At 40.9% G+C, this 20,361-nt stretch overlaps 1 protein-coding gene across 7 annotated transcripts in view; it reads right to left on the bottom strand.

The window, feature by feature from the left end:
* RERE (arginine-glutamic acid dipeptide repeats) overlaps positions 1-20,361 on the bottom strand; it is a 424,018-nt gene that overhangs the window by 143,578 nt on the left and 260,079 nt on the right. For all 7 annotated transcript variants that reach the window (XM_060621655.3, XM_060621656.3, XM_060621657.3 and 4 more), the window contains one exon: positions 12,466-12,570. In XM_060621655.3, the coding sequence (XP_060477638.1) occupies positions 12,466-12,570 (105 nt within the window). The remainder of the gene's footprint in view (positions 1-12,465; positions 12,571-20,361) is intronic.

Genomic DNA, 20,361 nt, shown 5'->3' with positions numbered 1-20,361 from the left:
AGAGATAAAACAACGAAATGCCAATGCATGATCACGGGGGGTGGGGGGGGGGACATTACTGTGAAGGCAATAGGAGAAAAACTAGCAAAATTTAAATGTGGACAATATTAGATTAAATGGTATTCTATCAATGTCACCTTTCCTGATTTTGCTAAGCACACCACGGTTATGTAAGAGAATGTCCTTGTTCCTGAGAAATACACATCGAAACATTTAGGGGGAAAGAAGCTTGATGCTACAGTTCATTCCTAAATAGCTCAGGGAAGGAAAACAGAACAATGAAGCAAAGATGGTTAATACAGAGAATAACACAGCAAACACAAAAAATAAGAAGGCAAATCTGTAATAAAGTTAAAAAGATAAATAATACATAAAATAAAATCAGTAAGAATAAAACAATAAAGCAAGTATTGCAAAAGGTTAACACGTGATCTGGGTGAGAGACCTAGAGAGTTACGTGTACTGACATCAGACCCAGTGAGTTACCTATAGAAAATATTGACAGGCGAGACATATATGTAACAAAAACTACTTGTACGAGTCTTCAATCATCAGTCCTCATGGCATCCGGAGACTGGACACATCAGTGGCAACGAGTGACCTGCCGGGCCACCTGCTTCCACAGTGCTCTCATTCCCGGCCTGAATCACTCAACACCCAGCTTCGAGTTCAATCCAACCTCAGAATAGGAGATCGGTTCTCTTCATCCTCAGAGGAAATCGAGGAGCCCTGACAACTACTGGTTGGTAATTAAGTAAGCCAATGTGCCACTTTAGCATACACCGCAATTCTAGAAACGGCCCTGTTGCCCCCGAGCCCTGTCTTACAAGGAGGACACCCTGTAACTCTACTCGGCACCTCCAAGCTCCTCAAACCTGCCCCTTGTTTTCTCCGCGGTTATCTTACCCACTCGATATCTGCCTACAGCTGCCGCCTACCTGCCCAAACCTCATTCCTGCCACATTTCCCGAACCTGCTACCGGGCCGGCTGCAGGCATTCGCACACACCGCTCACGTGGGCTGCCGCAGCGCCTCCTTCCGTGGCCTCCTGCAAGGTCCTACCGCAAGGCCTGTGATCCCGGCTACACGCACACTGTCTCCGGATCTCAGAGACAATCCCTAATTAATCCCTCCAATTAATCCCTAGCGAACAAGAGGTGAAGAATTCACATTTATGAATAGGTTAAAAGGGAGCTGAGTGGGTGAAATGAATATTCTATATTAATGGGTTCTGTCTAAAATTAAAAAGGTTTATCACATAAAAACGGACTGAAAACCCACTTTGTCCACCGCAGCAGCTTTTAGTGAGCAGAAAATTTATGTTCATCACATGTAAAGTAAGGAGTTATAACATGGAACTTTCTGAGGTTCTATTTTAAAGAGTTTTCTACTCACTCAAACTACAAAAATGTTTAAAATGTTTTATTTACTAACCACAAATTGTAAAGCAAGAACAGCAATGAAACCTTAACATTTGGGCACCTCTAGAGAAAAACACTTGCTGGGAAAAAAGGATATTCGATTTGACTTTTAATTAGTGCTAACTTCGCATCAAGAGGAGGGAAGCGTTTAGAAACAGTGTGTTTAAACTGTATTCTCTAATTGTCCGTAGCGTTTGGAAATGGAGCTGGCACACATAATGCTCTAGTATCCAGCGAGCATGCTGGTTTATCTTACCAGTATACATGCTTTCTCAGACTCTCGTGGCAAAAATAACTATGCCGTATTAATAAAGGTTCATTTCTTCATCCTCAATCCTGACACATTTTCACGTCTTCACAGACCTGGGACTCCTTTTATTCTTTTATTGTTCGATCTTAGAGGGGTATTTCCGACACTCTACCTTTAAGTATGGTGCTTGTTTTAAGTTTTTGGTTAAGGGATCTGTCACAACAAGGAAGTTTCATTCTGCTGTAACTTTGGTAAGAGTCCCTTCCCTCAATATTGACTAGCTGTTGACTTCTGTCAAATGCTTTTCCAACATCAAGATGAGGGTGTATTTCTTCTTCGTCATGTTAAAGTGGTAAAAGCTATATTAACAGATAAACTAGTGTTCCAACTGTCTTGTGTTCTATACACCCAAATGGGATTTTTAATGCTTTGCAGATTCCATTATCTAATATTTTATTTAAACATCTTACATGCATGTTCATAAGTAGAACTGACCTATAAATTTTACTTTTTGATCTGGTTTTGGTATAAAGATTTTACTAGCTTCATAACATGACTTAAGGAACCGACTCATCTTTCTCTGTCCCTCGTAACACTGGTAGAATTCACCTGTAAAGCCAGAGCCTGATTTTTTTTTTTTTTTTTTTTTCCCATTTTGGTCTAGTGAGAAGAGAAGGAAGTGTCCTGTGCAAATAATGAAATTGCCTTTAAATAAGGAAGGAAGCATGCATTTTTTACCCACTTCCTCTTTCTTCCAGCTTGAAATGTGGATGTCATGGCAACCATTCCATCGGCATCTTGAGCACGAGGTAAAAGCTGAAGTTGAGGATAGGTCCCTGATGGGTTGGTTGGAGAGCCCCTGATCAGCCTACGATTGCTTCTTCTCAAACTCTGCTTATGTGAGAGGGAGATACAGGCTCTACTTTGTTTAACTTTGTCGTACAGTCTCTCTCTGATAGCTCTAGTGTTGAAGTCCTCAGGTATGTATCTTACCATTTGTTTTATCTGACTCAAGTTGATGGTACCTGGTTTCTTCCAACATTTGGTAATTTTTTAACAGTGTGTTGGGCATTCAAAGATATTTTATCTGTAGATATCCTACAAGTTCTTGAAAGAAAAAAATTTCACAGATACTTCTCTCAGGTGTCCTTCAAAGCTCAATGGCCCAAGACCACTTTTTTTTTCACCATACCTTTTATTTTTTTTATTTTTAAATTTTTATTGGGGGGGGGGGGAAGGAGGGAGGGAGAGAGAAGAGAGAATGCAAGTAGGGAAGAGGGGCATGGTTAGAGAGAGAGAATCTCAAGAAGGTTCCATACTCAGCGCAGAGCCCCACGCAGGGCTTGATCCCATGACCCCGGGATCATGACCTGAGATGTAATCAAGAGCCAGACACTCAAGTAACTGAGCCACCCAGATGCCCCGCAAGACCACTTTTTAATGTCTATTTTTGCGAGACAGAGACAGAGAGAGAGAGAGAGAGAGAGAGAGAGAGAGAGAGAGAGACACCATGCATGTGCGTGCACAAGCAAGTGGGAGAGGGGCGGAGAGAGAGGGAGACACAGATCCGAAGCAGGCTCCAGACTCTGAGCTGTCAGCACAGAGCCCAACATGGGGCTCGAACTCACAGACCGTGAGATCATGACCTGAGCTGAAGTCAGACACCTAACTGACTGAGCCGCCCAGGTGGCCCAAGACCATTTTTTATATTATCTTCTCATCCTAGAGTTCTCATACTTTTCAAGAATGTAAATTCATGCCCTAACTGTCATGGAGGCAAGGCCCAAACTTAGGACTTAGGAGGGAAATTCTCCCTCTACTCCTCTTTTTCTTTTCTGTGTTTAGAGTCCCAGTCTCCAACAGGTTTCTCGATCACTTCCCTCTAATTCCAGATACATGACCTCGTTCATCCTTTCACTGAAGAAGACCTTTGATGGCCTTAACCTGGTAGAGGGCTCTCAGTTCCAACTCCCTAGTCTCTAGAGAATAAGGCTCCATCTCCTATACCTGCTGGGTGTTAAAGACAAGACCCCTTATTAAGGAGACACTGACCCAACCTCCTCTCACTGTAGGCTGCTGAAGAATCAGCTCACTGCTTTACTTTTCAGTTTCTCCTAACTCCTCCAAGCACATCTCTGCATTTTAAAGTTGTTGTATTTTATCTACTTAAAAAATTAATGTTTGAGAGAGAGAGAGAGCGAGCGCGCAAGCAGGGTGGGGAGGCATTGAGAGAAAGAGGGAGACAGAGAATCCAAAGCAGGCTCCAAGCTCTGAGCTGTCAGCAAGGAGCCTGACACGGGGCTCAAACTCACCAGCCACAAGATCATGACCTGAGCTGAAGTCTGACACTCAACGACTGAGCCACCCAGGCACCCCAAACGTTCTGTTATATTTTATTCAACATTGGTAGATATTTACTGGCAAGGGGTTTTTTAAATGATCAAATCTGATTTTTTTGTCCTATTTTACGGTCCCATTTATCCTCAGTGGGGCTGTGTTTCCAACTATACATGTACTCTCAATTGTGCCCAACATTTGCCATCTGGCATCTGGCATAAATGTTTTCAGAGTTCAACTACGATAACAGAGGAAAAGTGAACAAGAAAATATTTACACCTAGTTCCAGCTTCTTGTCCTCAAAAGCTATACAAAGACCATGAGCTGTGATGAATAGAAAAGACAACCTAAGACAGAACTAGATCCCAAAATGTCTGAAATCCAAATTAACTGAAATAAAGGAGATCTAGATTGTTACTTTTCGGTTTCAGTATAAAGATTTATGTCAGGGGCGCCTGGGTGACTCAGTCGGTTAAGCGTCCAACTTCAGCTCAGGTCATGATCTCACGGTCTGTGAGTTCGAGCCCCGCGTCGGGCTCTGTGCTGACAGCTCAGAGCCTGGAGCCTGCTTCAGATTCTGTGTCTCCCTCTCTCTCTGCCCCTCCCCTGCTCATGCTCTGTCTCTCTCCGCCTCAAAAATTTATAAAAACATTAAAAAAAAAAAAAGATTTATGTCGGAAAAAAGATGGCCACAATGTAATTTAGGATAACTAAATACTGGAAAAACCATAAATGTTCAACAATGTGGGAATAGATAAATTAGGACACATCCACATGATGGTAGATATGATGCTCATTACAAATGTTTACTGACATGGTACTATGTTCACAATTAAAAAAATGAATAAAGGAATACATGATTATATGTATATTTATGTAAACAGTGTTTTATTTATAATCTTAAAATATTCATACACGTATAAACATGCACACAGATGTACAGTGAAAGAAAAAACACAAACATGAACTAAAGAATTATGTATTATTTCAGTTTGCTTCTTTAACTTTTTATTTGTCAAGTTATTCTCTAGCAAGTACATATATTTTTCTTCATTAGGAAAGCTTAAAGCTATCTTTCAACAAAGCCAGAAGAAAATTAGGTTGCATATGAATCAATCTACGATGAAAGCACAGGCTTTGGAGTCAAACAGGCTCGGTGTTTCCTGTTTACTAACCGCATGCCTTAGGCAGATATTTAATATCATACCAATTTTCTCATTTGTCAAATAAAGGTAACGTCAGCTGCACTGAACTTTTATGGGAATTAAACAATCGAGTACAGAGTGAGCATCATCCCACAGACTCTAAAAAGAAAATGTTACAAATTTGGTTCCTTGAGGTCATGCTAAGAAATATCAAATGCTAAATCTACTAAAGATACAGCTGAGCATGTCGAAACTCACCCATGTGAGGGAGAGAGCGGAGTCAGCGATAGGAAACTGAAGTAAAGATACTCAGGAACCCGAAACAAGGTCTCCCACTGTTAAAGATGAGAATTAGAAATAAGGAAAAAGCTAGCAGGACCCCTGTGGTATTGGGATTAGGTTTGGAGAACCTGGTATGAGAGCATGGATCCACGCACACTGAAGTCCAGAAATACAGACGTGAAAGTACAGAGTCTCCATCTCAGTCTCTCCTTGCCCTCCCACCCCCTGGCGGCTCCTCAGTGACACAAAGTAACGACCACCCCTAAGTAGCATTCTTGGTTGGCCGGTTTCTCAGTATCGCCCTCCATAATCTGCAACAATTTGCCCTAAAAATGAATCACAGTAACAGATTATCAACAACTGAATAAAACAGGAAGCCAAAGGGGCACCCCGGTGGCTCAGTCCGTTAAGCACCTGACTCTTGATTTCAGCTCAGGTCATGATTTCCCAGTTTGTGAGGCTCTGGGCTGACAATGCAGAGCCTGCTTGGGATTCTCTCTCCGCCCCTTCCCTGTTCATGCTCACTCCCCCTCTCAAAATAAATAAAAATTAAAAAAATAGGAAGTGATTAATCAACCTAGTGCAAATAAATTAATAAACCGAAAGTCTCATGAGGAAGAGGCTATCTATTCAATCTCAAAGCAACCTCCCACAAAATAGTCATTAATTATAAACGGAAAAAGAGAAATTTTACAATTACAAAGCCTGGCACCTAATTCAAGTGATCAACGTGAACACTCCCTGCAAGGAGACAAACTAAAATTACGTACTACGTGACAAGAAGTAAAAAACAAGAACACATGACTTCTGTGCTATCCGTGTCAAAGATACAGGCTCTAAATCTAATAAGGAAAAAGCATCCATGGAAACTGAGGAACAGTCCACAAAATACCCTATAGTCTCAAAGTACTAAGGTCATGAAGTAAGAGAAAAGACTGAGAAACTACTCCACACAGACGAACCAGTTGTAAGACAACAAAATCCATCACGCTGAACTGGATCCTTTTTCATAAAGGTCTTTACTAGGCAAACTGAGAAAACTTGACTGGGGTCTGTGAATTCCATGGTAATATTTCAGTGTTAATTTCTTGAGGTGGAGGACTGTATTGTGGCTGTATAAGAAAATGCCCTTGCTCATAAGAAATACACCAAGTATTACAGTGTGATACGGCCTCGTGGTGATGTCATACTTTCAAATGGTTCAGTTAGAAACTAAGGTTTTCTACTATACTTGCAACTCTTCTGAAGGCAGAGACTGCTTCATAACAAAGTGCAGTAAGTTATGCAAGCAAAACACTCAGAGCACTGCTGGGCACAGTAGCACTCACTAACTGTAGCTATTATTGGTAACATTATTGCCACCGTCTGTTGGAAAGAGATTAAAGAGAAGTCCTTGCAAGTGTCTGAGTTTATGATTGCTGCTAAATATAATGGTAATAATCCTTAAGCTTCAACGCTGCTTTAAAAACTTTTTGGCAAAAAAAAAAAAAAAAAAAAAGAAGAAGAAGAAAAAAAGTGAAGAGGGCACAGGTGGCTGTTCATAGACATTCTCTCCTGGATCAGATCTGAGCCCTCAATTTGTTTTCCATCTGAATAGCAAGAGAAGACTCCTTTATCACAAAGCAAAGAGCACAACTACAATCAGATGTCTCATGCCACAGTGCAAGTCTCTAAAGAGACCAAGGATACTTTTCTAAGGCAGTACGAGGGGGAGGGTAACAGATCAGTGACCATCAATACAACATGCTACACTTGATATGTTTTCTTCACTCTCCCTAAATGTACTTTAGTGACGTAAAGAACACTTACTTAGCAAGGGGAAACAAATGGACTGGTTTCTGGGAAAATTCATGCTTCATAATTTAAAGATAAAGGCATTTCCTCTCGAATGGCCCCTACTGAATCTTTTGTTCTTACTGAGATTCCACCATTACTCCCTGCCCCGCCTAACTCACTGGCCTGAGGCAGGAAGTTTAGAAGTTTTCCAACCAATGAAAGGTACGCCCAGAAAAGGCCAGAATGTACAGTTTAAAAGAAAAAAAAGAAAAAGGCATTGAGCAACAGGCTGAAGCTGCAGAGGTGAGAAGATGGTAGTATGGGGAAAAGGACACCCCAAAATGCAATAAAACCTGAACGTTATACAGGGGGACAGGTTCATTTACTATAAGAAGCTCTTGGGTGCCTACCTGGCTCAGTCAGTGGAGTGTGAGACTCTTGATTTCAAGGTTGTAAGTTCAAGCCCCATATTGGTTGTACAGATTACTTAAAAATAAAATCTTTTAAAAAAAACTCAAATATTTTTCTTAATAAAAAAATTTTTTTTCCAATTCTGGTTCTCTCAGATTCTGCACTGAAATTTTCTGACCATAGAATGTATTAGCTCATATTTAATACTATTTGCAAATATTCACTATACTTATTGTGTCAGTTTCACTAGAGTCAATGAAGAAATTATCTTTCATTCTTAGCAACTGTTGTATATTTTCAAGAAGAATTTTATAATCAACGTTCTACGCAGAGTCAAAAATCCCCAGTGTTCAGACTTCCATATGTGAGTACAATCAACCAGATGGTTAATGGTCTACTTGGTAAATCAACACGTCTTAGGAAGTAGTTTATGTTTCACTTTTGGATTTAACATTGTATGGGGTTAAAAAAAAAAAAAAAAAAAAAAAAAAACCTTTGATATTTTTCAACCTTGTCTTGAAAAGAAAATTTATAATTATTTTTACAATTCCCAAGAAGCAACAAAAAAACCTGACAGTTTACTAAAGCAACCTAAAGGGTAGCTTTTACCACCCCCATTTTAATGAGGTAAAAAACAAAGCCCAGGAAGTACAAACCTTACCCCTGGACACAGAGAAAAAGGGGCAGCACAGGATCAAAACGCAGGCTGCCTGGGTCCAAGAGGGGAGTCGGTCTTAACAAAAGATCAAGTAGTCAGATTAGATGGCTACGAGATACTGGATAAATAAAAATGCAACTAAGGACAGTAAACGGACGAATGGAGCCATGTCCCTATGACCACAGATTATAATCATCTCTTTTAATAAGTCAGGACCGACTACTTTAGTTCATGCCAAGAATACTGCTATTTTGTGCAAACGCCTGTAAGGTCTAACTGGCTTTATGTATTAAGACTTTTGAGCTGAAATGTATTAACTATTTTCTAATCAGATTTTGGATTAGAACCTTCAAACAAAATGAGAAATAATGATATTATGTTGCAGAATATGCTGACTGCAGAAGTAAATTTGGGTGAATCTTGTTCGCAGAGCAAAAGCACACACTGCTTGAGCACAGAAATGTCACCACAGGCTCCAGAAGCCAAGCCCGACTGCCTACTGGTTCAAACTTCAGGCCTCTCAGTAGTCAGACCCTTGCAGCTTGCATCCTACTTAACACAGGCAACATCTGTCCCCAATTTTTTTGCTCAAGTAAGTTTTGTTCCTTCAATGCCATGGCTAACAAGAATACAGTATCACCATCCCTTACCAAAGATCCTAAGGGTCAGAGGATTTTCAGAACTCAGAATTTTTTGGATTTAGAAAGGTACTATAACAAATATACCATATACTATGTAACACCCCGCAGTGTTTGAGCAATGATCCCCTATTCTATCACGTTGGTACTTTTGCAGTAAAAGTTGTACAAACACACAAAGTGAACTAACTCAATATAAATAGCCTCATCTCAGTTCAGGCCAAGAATGACCATCCAATGAGCTTCCGCACCAAACTTAGCATAAACGTTTTTTGATTTTCAGAGCTTTCAGATTTCAGAATTGAGAGAGGATGTCAGAATTAAACACAGAATTTCAAAATAATAAAAATTCCATGCTAATTACCAAGAAATCCACCCTCTCCGAACTTTAAAGGCAATGAAGCGAAGAGTATAGAAAAGTCTGCCTCCCACCGTCACATACACGTATTCAACAAAGTAATCCCATCAAAACCAAAAAGTCTGGGGCGCCTGGGTGGCTCAGCAGGTGAAGCATCCGACTCCTGAGTTCAGCTAGAGTCACGATCTCATGGTTGTGAGATCAAGCCCTGCACTGGGCTCCACGTTGAACATGGAGCCTTGAACATGGAGCCTGCTTGACGATCTTTCTCTCCTTCTTCCTCTCTCCCATGCTTCTTTGTTCTCCCTCTCCCTCTCCCTCTCTCTCGCAAAAAGTCCGGAAAGGTCAGGTCCTGACAAGGCGAAATGTGTAGAGCCACAACAACCAGGTTAGGGGAAAAATTAAAGAGTAGCCAAATAATGAGACTTAAAAAAAATTTATGCAATAAACATGAAAAAAACTCCAAACTTTCAGTGCGGGCTAATACGCTAAATAAATTACGGACACTGTGTAAATCAACTTCTAACTACCATCGGGAAATGTGCTTGGAGAAATAAACAATCCCATCTCAAGTTTCAGTTTCAACCGCTCACTTCAAGTTCCTGAAAGTTCCTTTCTGAAGAGAGGGGACAGTCCCAAATGTGTAGTCACAGAATCCCCATTCTGTAACTTGCAGCAGCCGCATCCACACGTGGTCTCTCTCACAGACAGAAAACGGTTTGATGTTTCCTCTTCAGATGGCCCCGGGCACTAAGAGCACAGAGCAAATGCAGCCAGACGGCATGCTAGGCCCGCTCATTCACATGGGGGAGAAGCCCACCAAAGCCCACTCTTCCCACAGCCCCATCCCTCAGAGCCTTGAAACCGAGACGCAAACAGAGGTAAATTCTGCAAGGGCATGCAGCCAGAGCATTCTAAGGACCAGCTCGTACAAAAGCCAGGTGGGGAAAACAGAGTTTTCTACACTCCTTTTCAAGTACACCCTCTGTGACCGTGCAAGCAGCTGCGGGAACTGCACAGCCAACCCCTCAGAAGCATAACGTGGAATTCAGGGGGAACCCGGGGAGCTAGGGCAAATCTTTACGCTCACTTCATGAGGAGCGTGAGATCTGCTACCGTCTTTACTTATAAATAGAAATTCAAGTATTTTTTCACTTCAATTAATTCATCCACCTCCCCTCAAAAGCCTACAACACATCAAGCACAGGCTGGACAAGGAGAACACAAGCACAGAAATGAACAAATGGCAGCCAGGAAGTCAAAGCGGTAAAAGAAGTGACCCAGGACGCAGACCCTGCTAACGCACCGCCATGGGCATGTCCTTGTACTGGTTTTTCAGACGAGAGAGAAACATCCTTCTAGGGCATACCTCCGCCAGATTTTAAAAGCTAACCGATGGGAAGAATCACTCTGAATGACTGCCAGCAACACCCAATGAAAAATGAGACCAGAACCTGGGTGAGTCTCTAACTTACACAGTTAAATTGCATAATATCACTTTTAACAAGCACTCAGTAAAAACAGACATATAACCAAAACTAGTAAAAAATAAACTTGGTTGTTACGAACCCAAGAGCTAATCATTTAAAACACAAAAGCTATTTAGTCAATTCAGTGATACAATCTAGCTCGTGCCATGTGACAACTACCCACCAAATAGTTAAATAAATGTGGCATCACTGAAATTATGGCCTCCTTTGTATCTAGACAGAAATCCAAGGAATGATCAGGCAGTCAATAAATGCATATTTAGGGGCACCTGGGTGGCTCGGTAGGTTGGGCGTCCAACTTCAGTTCAGGTCACGATCTTACAGTTTGTGAGTTCTTACAGTTTGTGAGAGCCACGTCGGGCTCTGTGCTGACAGCAAGGAGCCTGGAGCCTGCTTCAGATTCTGTGTCTCCCTCTCTCTCTGCCCCTTCCCTGCTCACACTCTGTCTCTATCTCAAAAATAAATAAATGTTAAAAAAAATTAAAAAAAATAAATGCATATGTAAAAATAAACATTCTGAAATACAGGATGCTTTAAAATAGTATCACGGATCAGCTTCTCTGTCACTGGAACAGGGCTTACTTTTGAAAAAGAAAATAAAAGCTCAAATTTACTATTTTCTAAAGAAAATAAAGGTAAGTAAAAAAGGTGACCATTCAGTACACTATCACCCCTGTAGCTCTCGTCTACAAAATACAAAGAGACAGACACGAACATATATGCCTCACTAGAGCTTTACGCAGCTTCTTATAATGACCACAAAGAACACGTGGCCTTTCATTAATCCTAGACTGTCTAAACAGTAACCTTCTAATTTTTACATATAATTTCTCAGCATCCTCTAGGAAAAGTTTTTCACTAAAACTAAAAAATACCTACATTGTAATTACCCTGCAAGTAGTTCTTCCACTAACTTCCTTCAGCCAAGCAGCTTTTCTTTCTTTCTAAATTCTCGTATCTAGAGATTATGTCTCAGATGTCCCAAGCACTGACAACCTGATCATCTGCTAACATTCCTGTACTTTTTACATCTGTAGTCCCTGTAGTTGCATGATTGATACAGGATAAAAATGAATGCATATGCTCTTAAATAACTTCTTCCATGTGCTAAGTTAAACTATATTACAGACACTAGGAATTTTTTGTATTAAATTTTGATTCTATTGTTTCTCATTTTAAAAAGTAATAACTCTACCTGTTACATAGGTCTTACCAAGATGGTTGAGAACTGCATGTATCCGTCTCATACCAGTTGTCTTACTAAAGATATTTCTGTGAGTGTTCCTGGGGTTTTATTAAATGAGTAAAACAAACGACTAACCAGCACATTCTCCGTAACATCCTAGTGTGTGTTCAATATGGTACCACGAAAGGTTTGACACAATGTGCATCAGGGAAATAATCTGCCAATTCACAGTAAGTTCAAAACACAGATCAGCTAAACACACATCTTTACCTTGCCTCTCTACACCCAAATTTTCTCACTTTTCCTTTTCTTCTTAATAAAATCAAGAGCGAACAATAAGCCACTTTAGACGCCGATGACGTTAATTAGAACTCCTTCCAAAGAGGTTCACTTTGGGTTTTGAAGTTGTTTTTTCTCATCTTACTGGCACATGCCCAAATGTGCAAACACACGCACGCGCACGCACATAGAAAAGCGAAGTTCTCACTGAGTGGGGCCAAGTGACTCACTTACCTGGTCTCAGGGTTGTAGCCTAATATGTAGAAAAATGAATCCACTCGAGCTTTAAACTCTCTAGCAGCAAATATGTCAGAAAAATGGGAGATGTTACACTTCCCTCTGAAAACAAACAAATGTAAAAAATACATTATTAGTATTACCCTCAACTGCTGTGCAAACCAAAACACTATTGGAGGGAAAGAGGCAGGGGAAGACGCAACTAAATCCACATTACTCTAAAAACACGTAGAATATGGCTACAGACTCCATATTTATCAATTCAGAAAACGTCCAATATTTTATTTTTTGTGTCAGGACTGCTTCAACCAACTTCACAATTTCACTGCTTGTACCTCAGCATCTTAGCCATGGAGTAAAATCAACTAAACCATAAAGGTAAATTGAGGGTGGGACCATGATAAAAGGATATGAAACTAGACACAACAGGAAAAATAAACCATAGTTAAATTACTTTACCAAAAAAACCACCTAAAGCCTTTCCAAACCGTAAAAATGGGACTTTTCTTCCTGCTACTTTACTATAAGCCAAAATGTATAGCTGTCAAATATTTTTCTTCTCTTTTAATGTTCAAGAAATAAACTGACTTGCAAATTAAAACGGAGAGACTTTAATTTTTTAAGTATACAGATGGGCTTTAATACATAAAAACACACACTTCCCAAATTTTCAGATAACATTCAAAGATCGTAGGTTGGAAAAACACTTTCCCACAAAAATACTGCAAATAAACAGCATTAAGGTTTCCAGGTTCATCTACCAACACAATTTAAAACCAAAAATGTAGCTGAAAACTCTGTAATACCACCAAACTCCTTAAATGCGCGCACGCGCACACACACGTTGGGAGAATTTCCAGCGTTCCCAAGGAGGCAGGGGGGTTTTCAGCAACTCCCTTCGTGGTCACAGAAGGGAACTTTAACATCAAGTGGAAGCCAAGGGCTGCGATTACAGTAGATGGAACCGGAGAATCAACAGCACGTGCATATGCTTCCGGGGCTATGAACTCCTACCACTTGACCAGGTAGGTATTCCATTCTCATAAGGACTCTGTTAGTTGGTGCGTTAACAAATACACACCAGCTAATGGCCAAGGTGTCAGAGAAAGAAGCTAGCCGAGGAATAGCAACCTGGAGATGACATTCATTCGCTTCCCACCAAGGAACTGAAAAACAATGTCCTCCTTTCCAATAGAGCTTAAGTAACTGTGACCAAAACCTCAGTGATAGGCAGACACTAAGATGGGGCTCAAACAACCTCCATTTTAACAATTTAACAAAAGTGCTTGAGATTTATTGACATTTCTTTGAGAACTACCAGTAACATAATACACAGCTCTTGAGCACTTGAGATGTGGCTAGGCTAGTCCAACTGAAGAGAACAGGATTTAAAATTTTATTTAATCTCAACTAATGTAAATTTAAATAATCACATGAGGCTAGTGGCTACCAAAATGAACAACACATTTATATAATATCTCCATCACCGCGGAAAGTTCCATGGGAAGCAATTATTTGTAAGTAACAAGCTACACTAGGAATACGGACTAGGAATCAACTTTGCATACCCAGGACTTTTCCCTCTAGTGTGTAGCTAGAACTAAAATGACCTTCCAGAAAAGAAAAAGCAGCAAAGATCACTTTTACAGATGAACAAACAACGCACTCACTCTGAAACTACCCATCTGACATGATTTAGTCCCTGACACCTAGAAAAAATAGGCTAGTTCCTTCATCAGTTAAACAGTGATAAGAACACCTATTATACTAATCCCTATTGAGGAGATCAAACAAGGAGTCTATGAAACTTTATACACTATTCAGTGCTACACAAAATAAGTTATTTCCATCACTGTCCCTAACTAAAGGAAAGTGATTCCTCTTTCACTATTCTTCATTATTATTCACATTCAAGTTTACCCTTCAACTTAAGTAATTAATCGATGTATTCATTGAGCCTATAAAAACACTGCCAACACACAATTCTAAACACAGACACTGGAAATCAAGTATGTTTTCTTTAGGAAAGAGTTTCTCAATCTCAGCACTATTGACATTTTAAACTGCATAGTTCTCTGTTGTCAGGGACTGTCCTGTACTTAGCAGTATCCCTGACCTCTACCCCATCGCACCCCCAAACCACACTGTGACAATTAAGAGTTTCTAAAGACACTGCCAAATGTTCCATGGGGACAGCAGCACAAATGGTTTCGGAAAAGCCTGAAGCAGCAGGAACAGAAGCACATCATCTGACAAATAAGCATGTAAACTAATGAATGAGGTCACCCACTGGTATGTCCTCTTCTATGTGACCGCGTGAAAGGTACTGGTTTTTGTATATCAATTTCATATCCCACTACCGAATTGCATTCTTTATTATTTGATACAGTTTAATCATTGGTTCTCTAAGGCTTTCCAGGTATGTTATCTGTTATTTGCAAATAAACACAGTTTTACTTCTTTTCTATCCTTTCTTAAAACCAATTATACTGAACCTCTCACGCAATGTGGAAAGTAATGGAAACAGGCACCCTCGCCTTGATCCTGATCTCAGTGGAAAGGTCTTTCAGGTATTACTATTAAATATGATACTAACTTCAGACATAATCATTGCTTTGGAAATATGGAGGTTCCCCCCCTCAGATTTAATAATATGGTGTATGATATTAGCAGAGTCTCTAATAGTGAACTTACCTTGCATTCCTGGAATAAATCCCAGTTGGTCATAATGTCACTTTTAACGAGATATTAAAATTTTTTCAGGATCTCATTAATTAGTTTTACTGTTTTATTCCTCATTAATTTCTTTTTTATTTTTGTTTCCTTCTCTGTACTTTTTTGTTGTTGTTCATAACAGCTTTTATTCATACTAGCCTAGAAACAACCCAAATGTCCTTCAATAAGGAAGTGGGTAACAAATCATTGTATATTTGTGTTTTTTTTAATTTTTTTTTTATTGTTTATTATTTTCGAGAGAGAGAAAGACAGAGAGCAAACAGGGCAGGGGCAGAGAGAGAGGAAGACACAGAATCAGAAGCGGGCTCCAGGCTCTGAGCGCTCAGGACAGAGCCTGACGTGGGGCTTGAACTCAGACCGCGAGATCATGACCTGAGCTGCAGTCGGCCGTCCAACCGACTGAGCCACCCAGGCGCCCCAAATCATTGTATATTTGAAGATGAAATACTACCCAACAATACAAAGGAAAGAAGTACTGGTACATAGCACCTCAAGAGAAAAAGTCTCAGACATTAAATTCTGAGTAAAAGAAGCCAGGGACACAGAAAGCACAGACCGTATGATTCCGTTTATATGAATGAATTTCTAGAACAGGCAAGATTCATCTATGGTGAGAGAAATCAGAATAGTGGTTGCTTCAGGGTGGGAGGCTTTGAGAGGAGAGTAGCTTAAGGGAACTTTCTGGGCTGGTGGGAATATTCCCTGCCTTGTTAAGGGTCAAACAGATTTATCAAAACTTACAAAAATGTAAACTTAAAATGTGTACTTTACCGTATAAACATTTTTAAAGTATTAGGGTAAAATAAAACAGTAAGACTCAGTAGCACGTAGCCACGGCCGATTAAAGCTGCTGCTCTTGGCAGCTAACGAGCCATCCGGTACGGAGCAGAGCCGAAGACAGAGCAGGTAAGCCCACCTTGGTTGGCCTCCATTTTGAAATATTTTTCCTGTTGCCTCTTGCTGAAGCTGGGAGGTTACGTTTTGAAGTGTGTGTGCGAGAGAGCGAGAGAGCGAGCGAGAGAGAGAGTAGCATTTTAAGCATTCAGTATTTTTTTTCTCCAGAGCACTCTTTTCATCTTGCTCTTTTTCTCTCTCAAAAGCGGTACGTTATTTGGCAGTGTTTGTGGAATGAAGCCGGAGAGACTGTTAAGAGGAAGTCGCCATCACTACCAGCTTACCAAAATAGCGGATTTGGAGCCTCCGAAGTCCTATACACCCTACTTCTAATGTGATGCTTCATTATTAACAGAAACATGACTACAGACTGGGAAGCCCCCTATTCCCGGGGCCTCTCATTCATCAGTAACAAAGGCTTCCTGTAGGATAATCGTTCCGGTAGTCCTTGGGGTGGTGGCCGCACAGTTCCACCCTGGGCACCGCGCGGTCTGACAAATGCTCCGGCTGGTGGGAGGAGGGCATCGGAAGGGGATGAAGGAGAAGAGAGCCGCCTTACAAGGAGAGACTACAAATGGAAACATGGCCCAGAAATTCATTCCATCAAAACTATTCATAACCGGGGAAGTCTCTGTATATCCCCAGGGCCACGCAAACGTCAGAGAAGCCTGGAAAGAGGGACACAGACACGTACAGAAGGCTTATAGCCACAGGCCTGCCTACAGCTTTTATTATGACGCTTGCCTGAAAACAAAGGAAAAGAAAGATTTTGAGACAGAGTCAGTGTCTTGTCAGCGGTAAGCCATTTGACTCATGACAGGTATAGAATTTTTCTAAAGTTTCTTTTCCATGTTTCATTCTGTTTCTCTTGCCTTCCTATAGGTTATGTGACATTTTATAGGATTCCTCTTGATTCATTTACGGTGCTTTGAGAATATCCCTCCACGGTCTCCCCAAGAGTTGCTCGAAGTGTAACCACTTCCATTACCTCCACGTGGACCCCCCCGCCTGTCCGCTCTTACACACGGTGGTCTTAAGCGTTTCTTCTACATACACTGAGCTCCACATCATTGCATTTTGATTGATTTGTTGCTCTTTTTATCATTTAAGCTGGGAACTTAATCGTTCAATTTCATTTTTTCATTGCAGTTGATGTGTTTAGTATCACTAGTTTTCCTTTGATCGGCACTTTAAATGCATGCCATAGATGTTAGTACATAGTATTTTTCCTGTTGTTTTTAAAAATTTCTTTAATTTCAGTGTTTATTTCCTCTTCTGCTCAGAGGTTGTTTAAAGTTTTATTTTCTTTAAGCTTTATATTTTAATTCCAGTATAGTTAACATACGATGTTATATTAGTTTCAGGAACAGGGTACAGTGATTCAACAATCGTATTCACTGCTCAGTGCTCACCAGGACAAGCACCCTCTTGATCCCCATCACCTGTTTCCCCCATCCTCCAGCCCCCTCCCTTCTGGCGACCACCAGTTTGTTCTCTGTAGTGAGGAAACAGAAGTTTTACATTTCCAAGTGAAATTCTGGCCTTTCTGGTTTTTGTTTTTAAACTCTGGTTTTACTGCCTTTTACTCACATGAATGTTTTCTTTATGATCTAACATACAATCAATTTTTGAGAATATGCCAAGGTACAAAGAAAGAACGCATATTCTCGGGGCACCTGGGTGGCTCAGTCGGTTAAGCATCCGACCCTTGATTTCTGCTCAGGTCATGATCTCATGGTTCGTGAGATCAAGCCCCACTTTGGGCTCCGCACCGAAGGTGCAGAGCCTGCTGGGGGTTCATTCTCTCTCACTCTCCCCCTCTCCGCATCCCTCCCCTACTCACACACGTGCTCTCTAAATAAAGAAATCAACACTTTTGAAAAAAGCATATTCTCTATTATTAGGGTATAGCGGTTTCTATATATGCCTATAAGATTAAATACACAGAAATAAATGTGACAAGAATGGGAACATCTTTATGCGGAAAATTCTTCTTAAACGCTCCTGAGAGACACCAAAGTAAACATGAACAAATGGAAAAACGTCCCCTGTTCTCGGATGTAAGAACTCAACATGGCATTTCCCCACAGAATTGATCTATCAATTCAATGCTATCCTAATACAAATATCAACAAGCTATTTAAGGGACTGAAACAGGTTGCTACGAAGATGCACACGAAAAACAGATAACTGAGAAAAGCGGACACTATCAGTGGCACAGCAAAAAATACTAAGACGCCTCCACAGCTAAAAGAGCACGGCGGCGGCACCCAGACAGACAAGACAACAGACTAACGAGTCTAGGACACACAAGGAAAATGAGACACGACAAAGGTGGCATCTCGAGCCACTGAGGAGAAACAGACTCGGCGGTCCATGTGCTGAGAAAGCTGGGAGCGCGAGAGAGGCTTGTTAATACCCGGTGCTGGGACAGCTGGGCACAAGGCCTCAGTAGGTCAGGTACAGGGAGAGGCTTCTAGCCACGACTCCGTCCTCAGGGAATAAATGAAAAACACTGACAACTCTGACTGGATAACAGTAAGCTTTGCAGAATTTTTTTAAAACCATAAAAGAAAACCAGCAAGTGGGAGAAAACATTTGTGACACACACAACAGAAAATGCTAAAGAACTTTTAGAGACAAAAGACCAAACAGCAAACACACAAACAAACAAAATAAAACAAAACAAAACCTAAAGGAAATGACATGAACAGATAACACACACACACACACACACACACACACACACACACACACCCTTTAAATATATGAAAAAATGCTCACACTCATTCACTGTTAGCAAAATAAAGTAAAACAATACCGAGATCCTATTTCTCACCTATCAGACTGGCACAACTAAAACGAAATAGGACAGCACATGCTGCTGGGGACACAGGGCATGCAAAGTGGTATTTGCTTTCTGGAGGAAAACCACCTACACATAAGCCTTTCAACCCAGAAATCTCTCTCCGATGAATCCGCCCCGAAGATTCACATCTGACAATGAGGAAATACACATGCACAAGGACACCGGCTGCAGCGTCGTTTATGACTGGAACATCCTGGAAACACCTTCAAAGCCCACACAGCAGAGCTCCATGCGAGAGGGAATGACGGAGACCTCCATCAGCGGATACGGAGCGGTTTCTAAGGTATAACGTTAAGTAAAAACAGCAAACGCAGAAGAGTAGCTATGGCATGCTACTCTTCATACAAGACAGAAGAGGCTATAACAAAACAGCTATGTATTTGCTCATTTGAAATGAAAAAGTGCAGGAAGGAAAAACTAAGAAGTAAGGCGAGCAGTTACGGAGAGCAGGCGGGAAGGAAAGAAATGGGGATGGGAGCGTGTAAGAGAGTTGAAAACCACGTATCTGTCTGCAGCCCTGACCGTCAGAACCACAGCCATAGTCCGCATGCCCTCGCACATCCAAAAATTAACAAGAGTCCCTACCGACCAGGAGGGACCAAAAGTGGAGCGCAAAGTCTAACAGTGAACCTAACCGTAGTACAAAGAGAGAACACGGCCACTTACAGAGGTATCCAAGAGCAGAACTGACCTAAACGACTTTGGAAGACAGTGTCTTGCCTATAGATTACATGGCTAAAGACAAAAATTTAGTCAGTAAATCTGTTTCTCACAGGGACATGGGTTACAAATTCTAAAACTATGTGTATTCCTGAAGTGAATAAAAATAAGTAAATATATTTCGACAATGAGAGCAGAGTTTTTCGCTTTTGAAGAAAGAAGGTACAAAAAGAGATACAATAAAATGAACCCTGTGCTGTCAGACAGGAAACCTGCCTTCCCTCTCTGCTCTGGGCCATGTGACGATACAAGAAGTCGGCAGTGTGCAAACCAGAAGGATCTCAGCAGAACAGGCTGGCACTGTGATCTCAGACTAACAGCCTCCGGAGCTGTCAGAAATAAATTTCTGTTGTTTCTAAGCCACCCAGTCTGTGCTATTTTGTTACAGAAGTTTGAATTAAGACATTAGTGAAATTCAAACAGGGTCTTCAGTTCAACTGTATTGTACTAATGCTAATTTCTTGGATCTGATAACCACACAGGGGTTCTGTCAGATGTTAACACTGAGGAAGACTGGGGGAGGGATGGATGGAAACGCAGTACTCACAACTTTTCTGTGCGTCTAAAAGCAGCTCCACATAAAGAATTTTTAAAAGACTGAGAAGTATCCAAGGGCACAGAGAGTATATTGTTCAGCTGGGTGTTCCCAGCACCTCAGAGCCCTTGCCCAGCTA

Source organism: Panthera onca, chromosome C1 (genome assembly GCF_046562875.1).
Source record: "Panthera onca isolate mPanOnc1 chromosome C1, mPanOnc1 haplotype 2, whole genome shotgun sequence".
In the NCBI taxonomy this organism is placed as follows: Eukaryota; Metazoa; Chordata; class Mammalia; order Carnivora; family Felidae; genus Panthera; species Panthera onca.
This window is presented reverse-complemented; position numbering and strand designations above follow the sequence as displayed.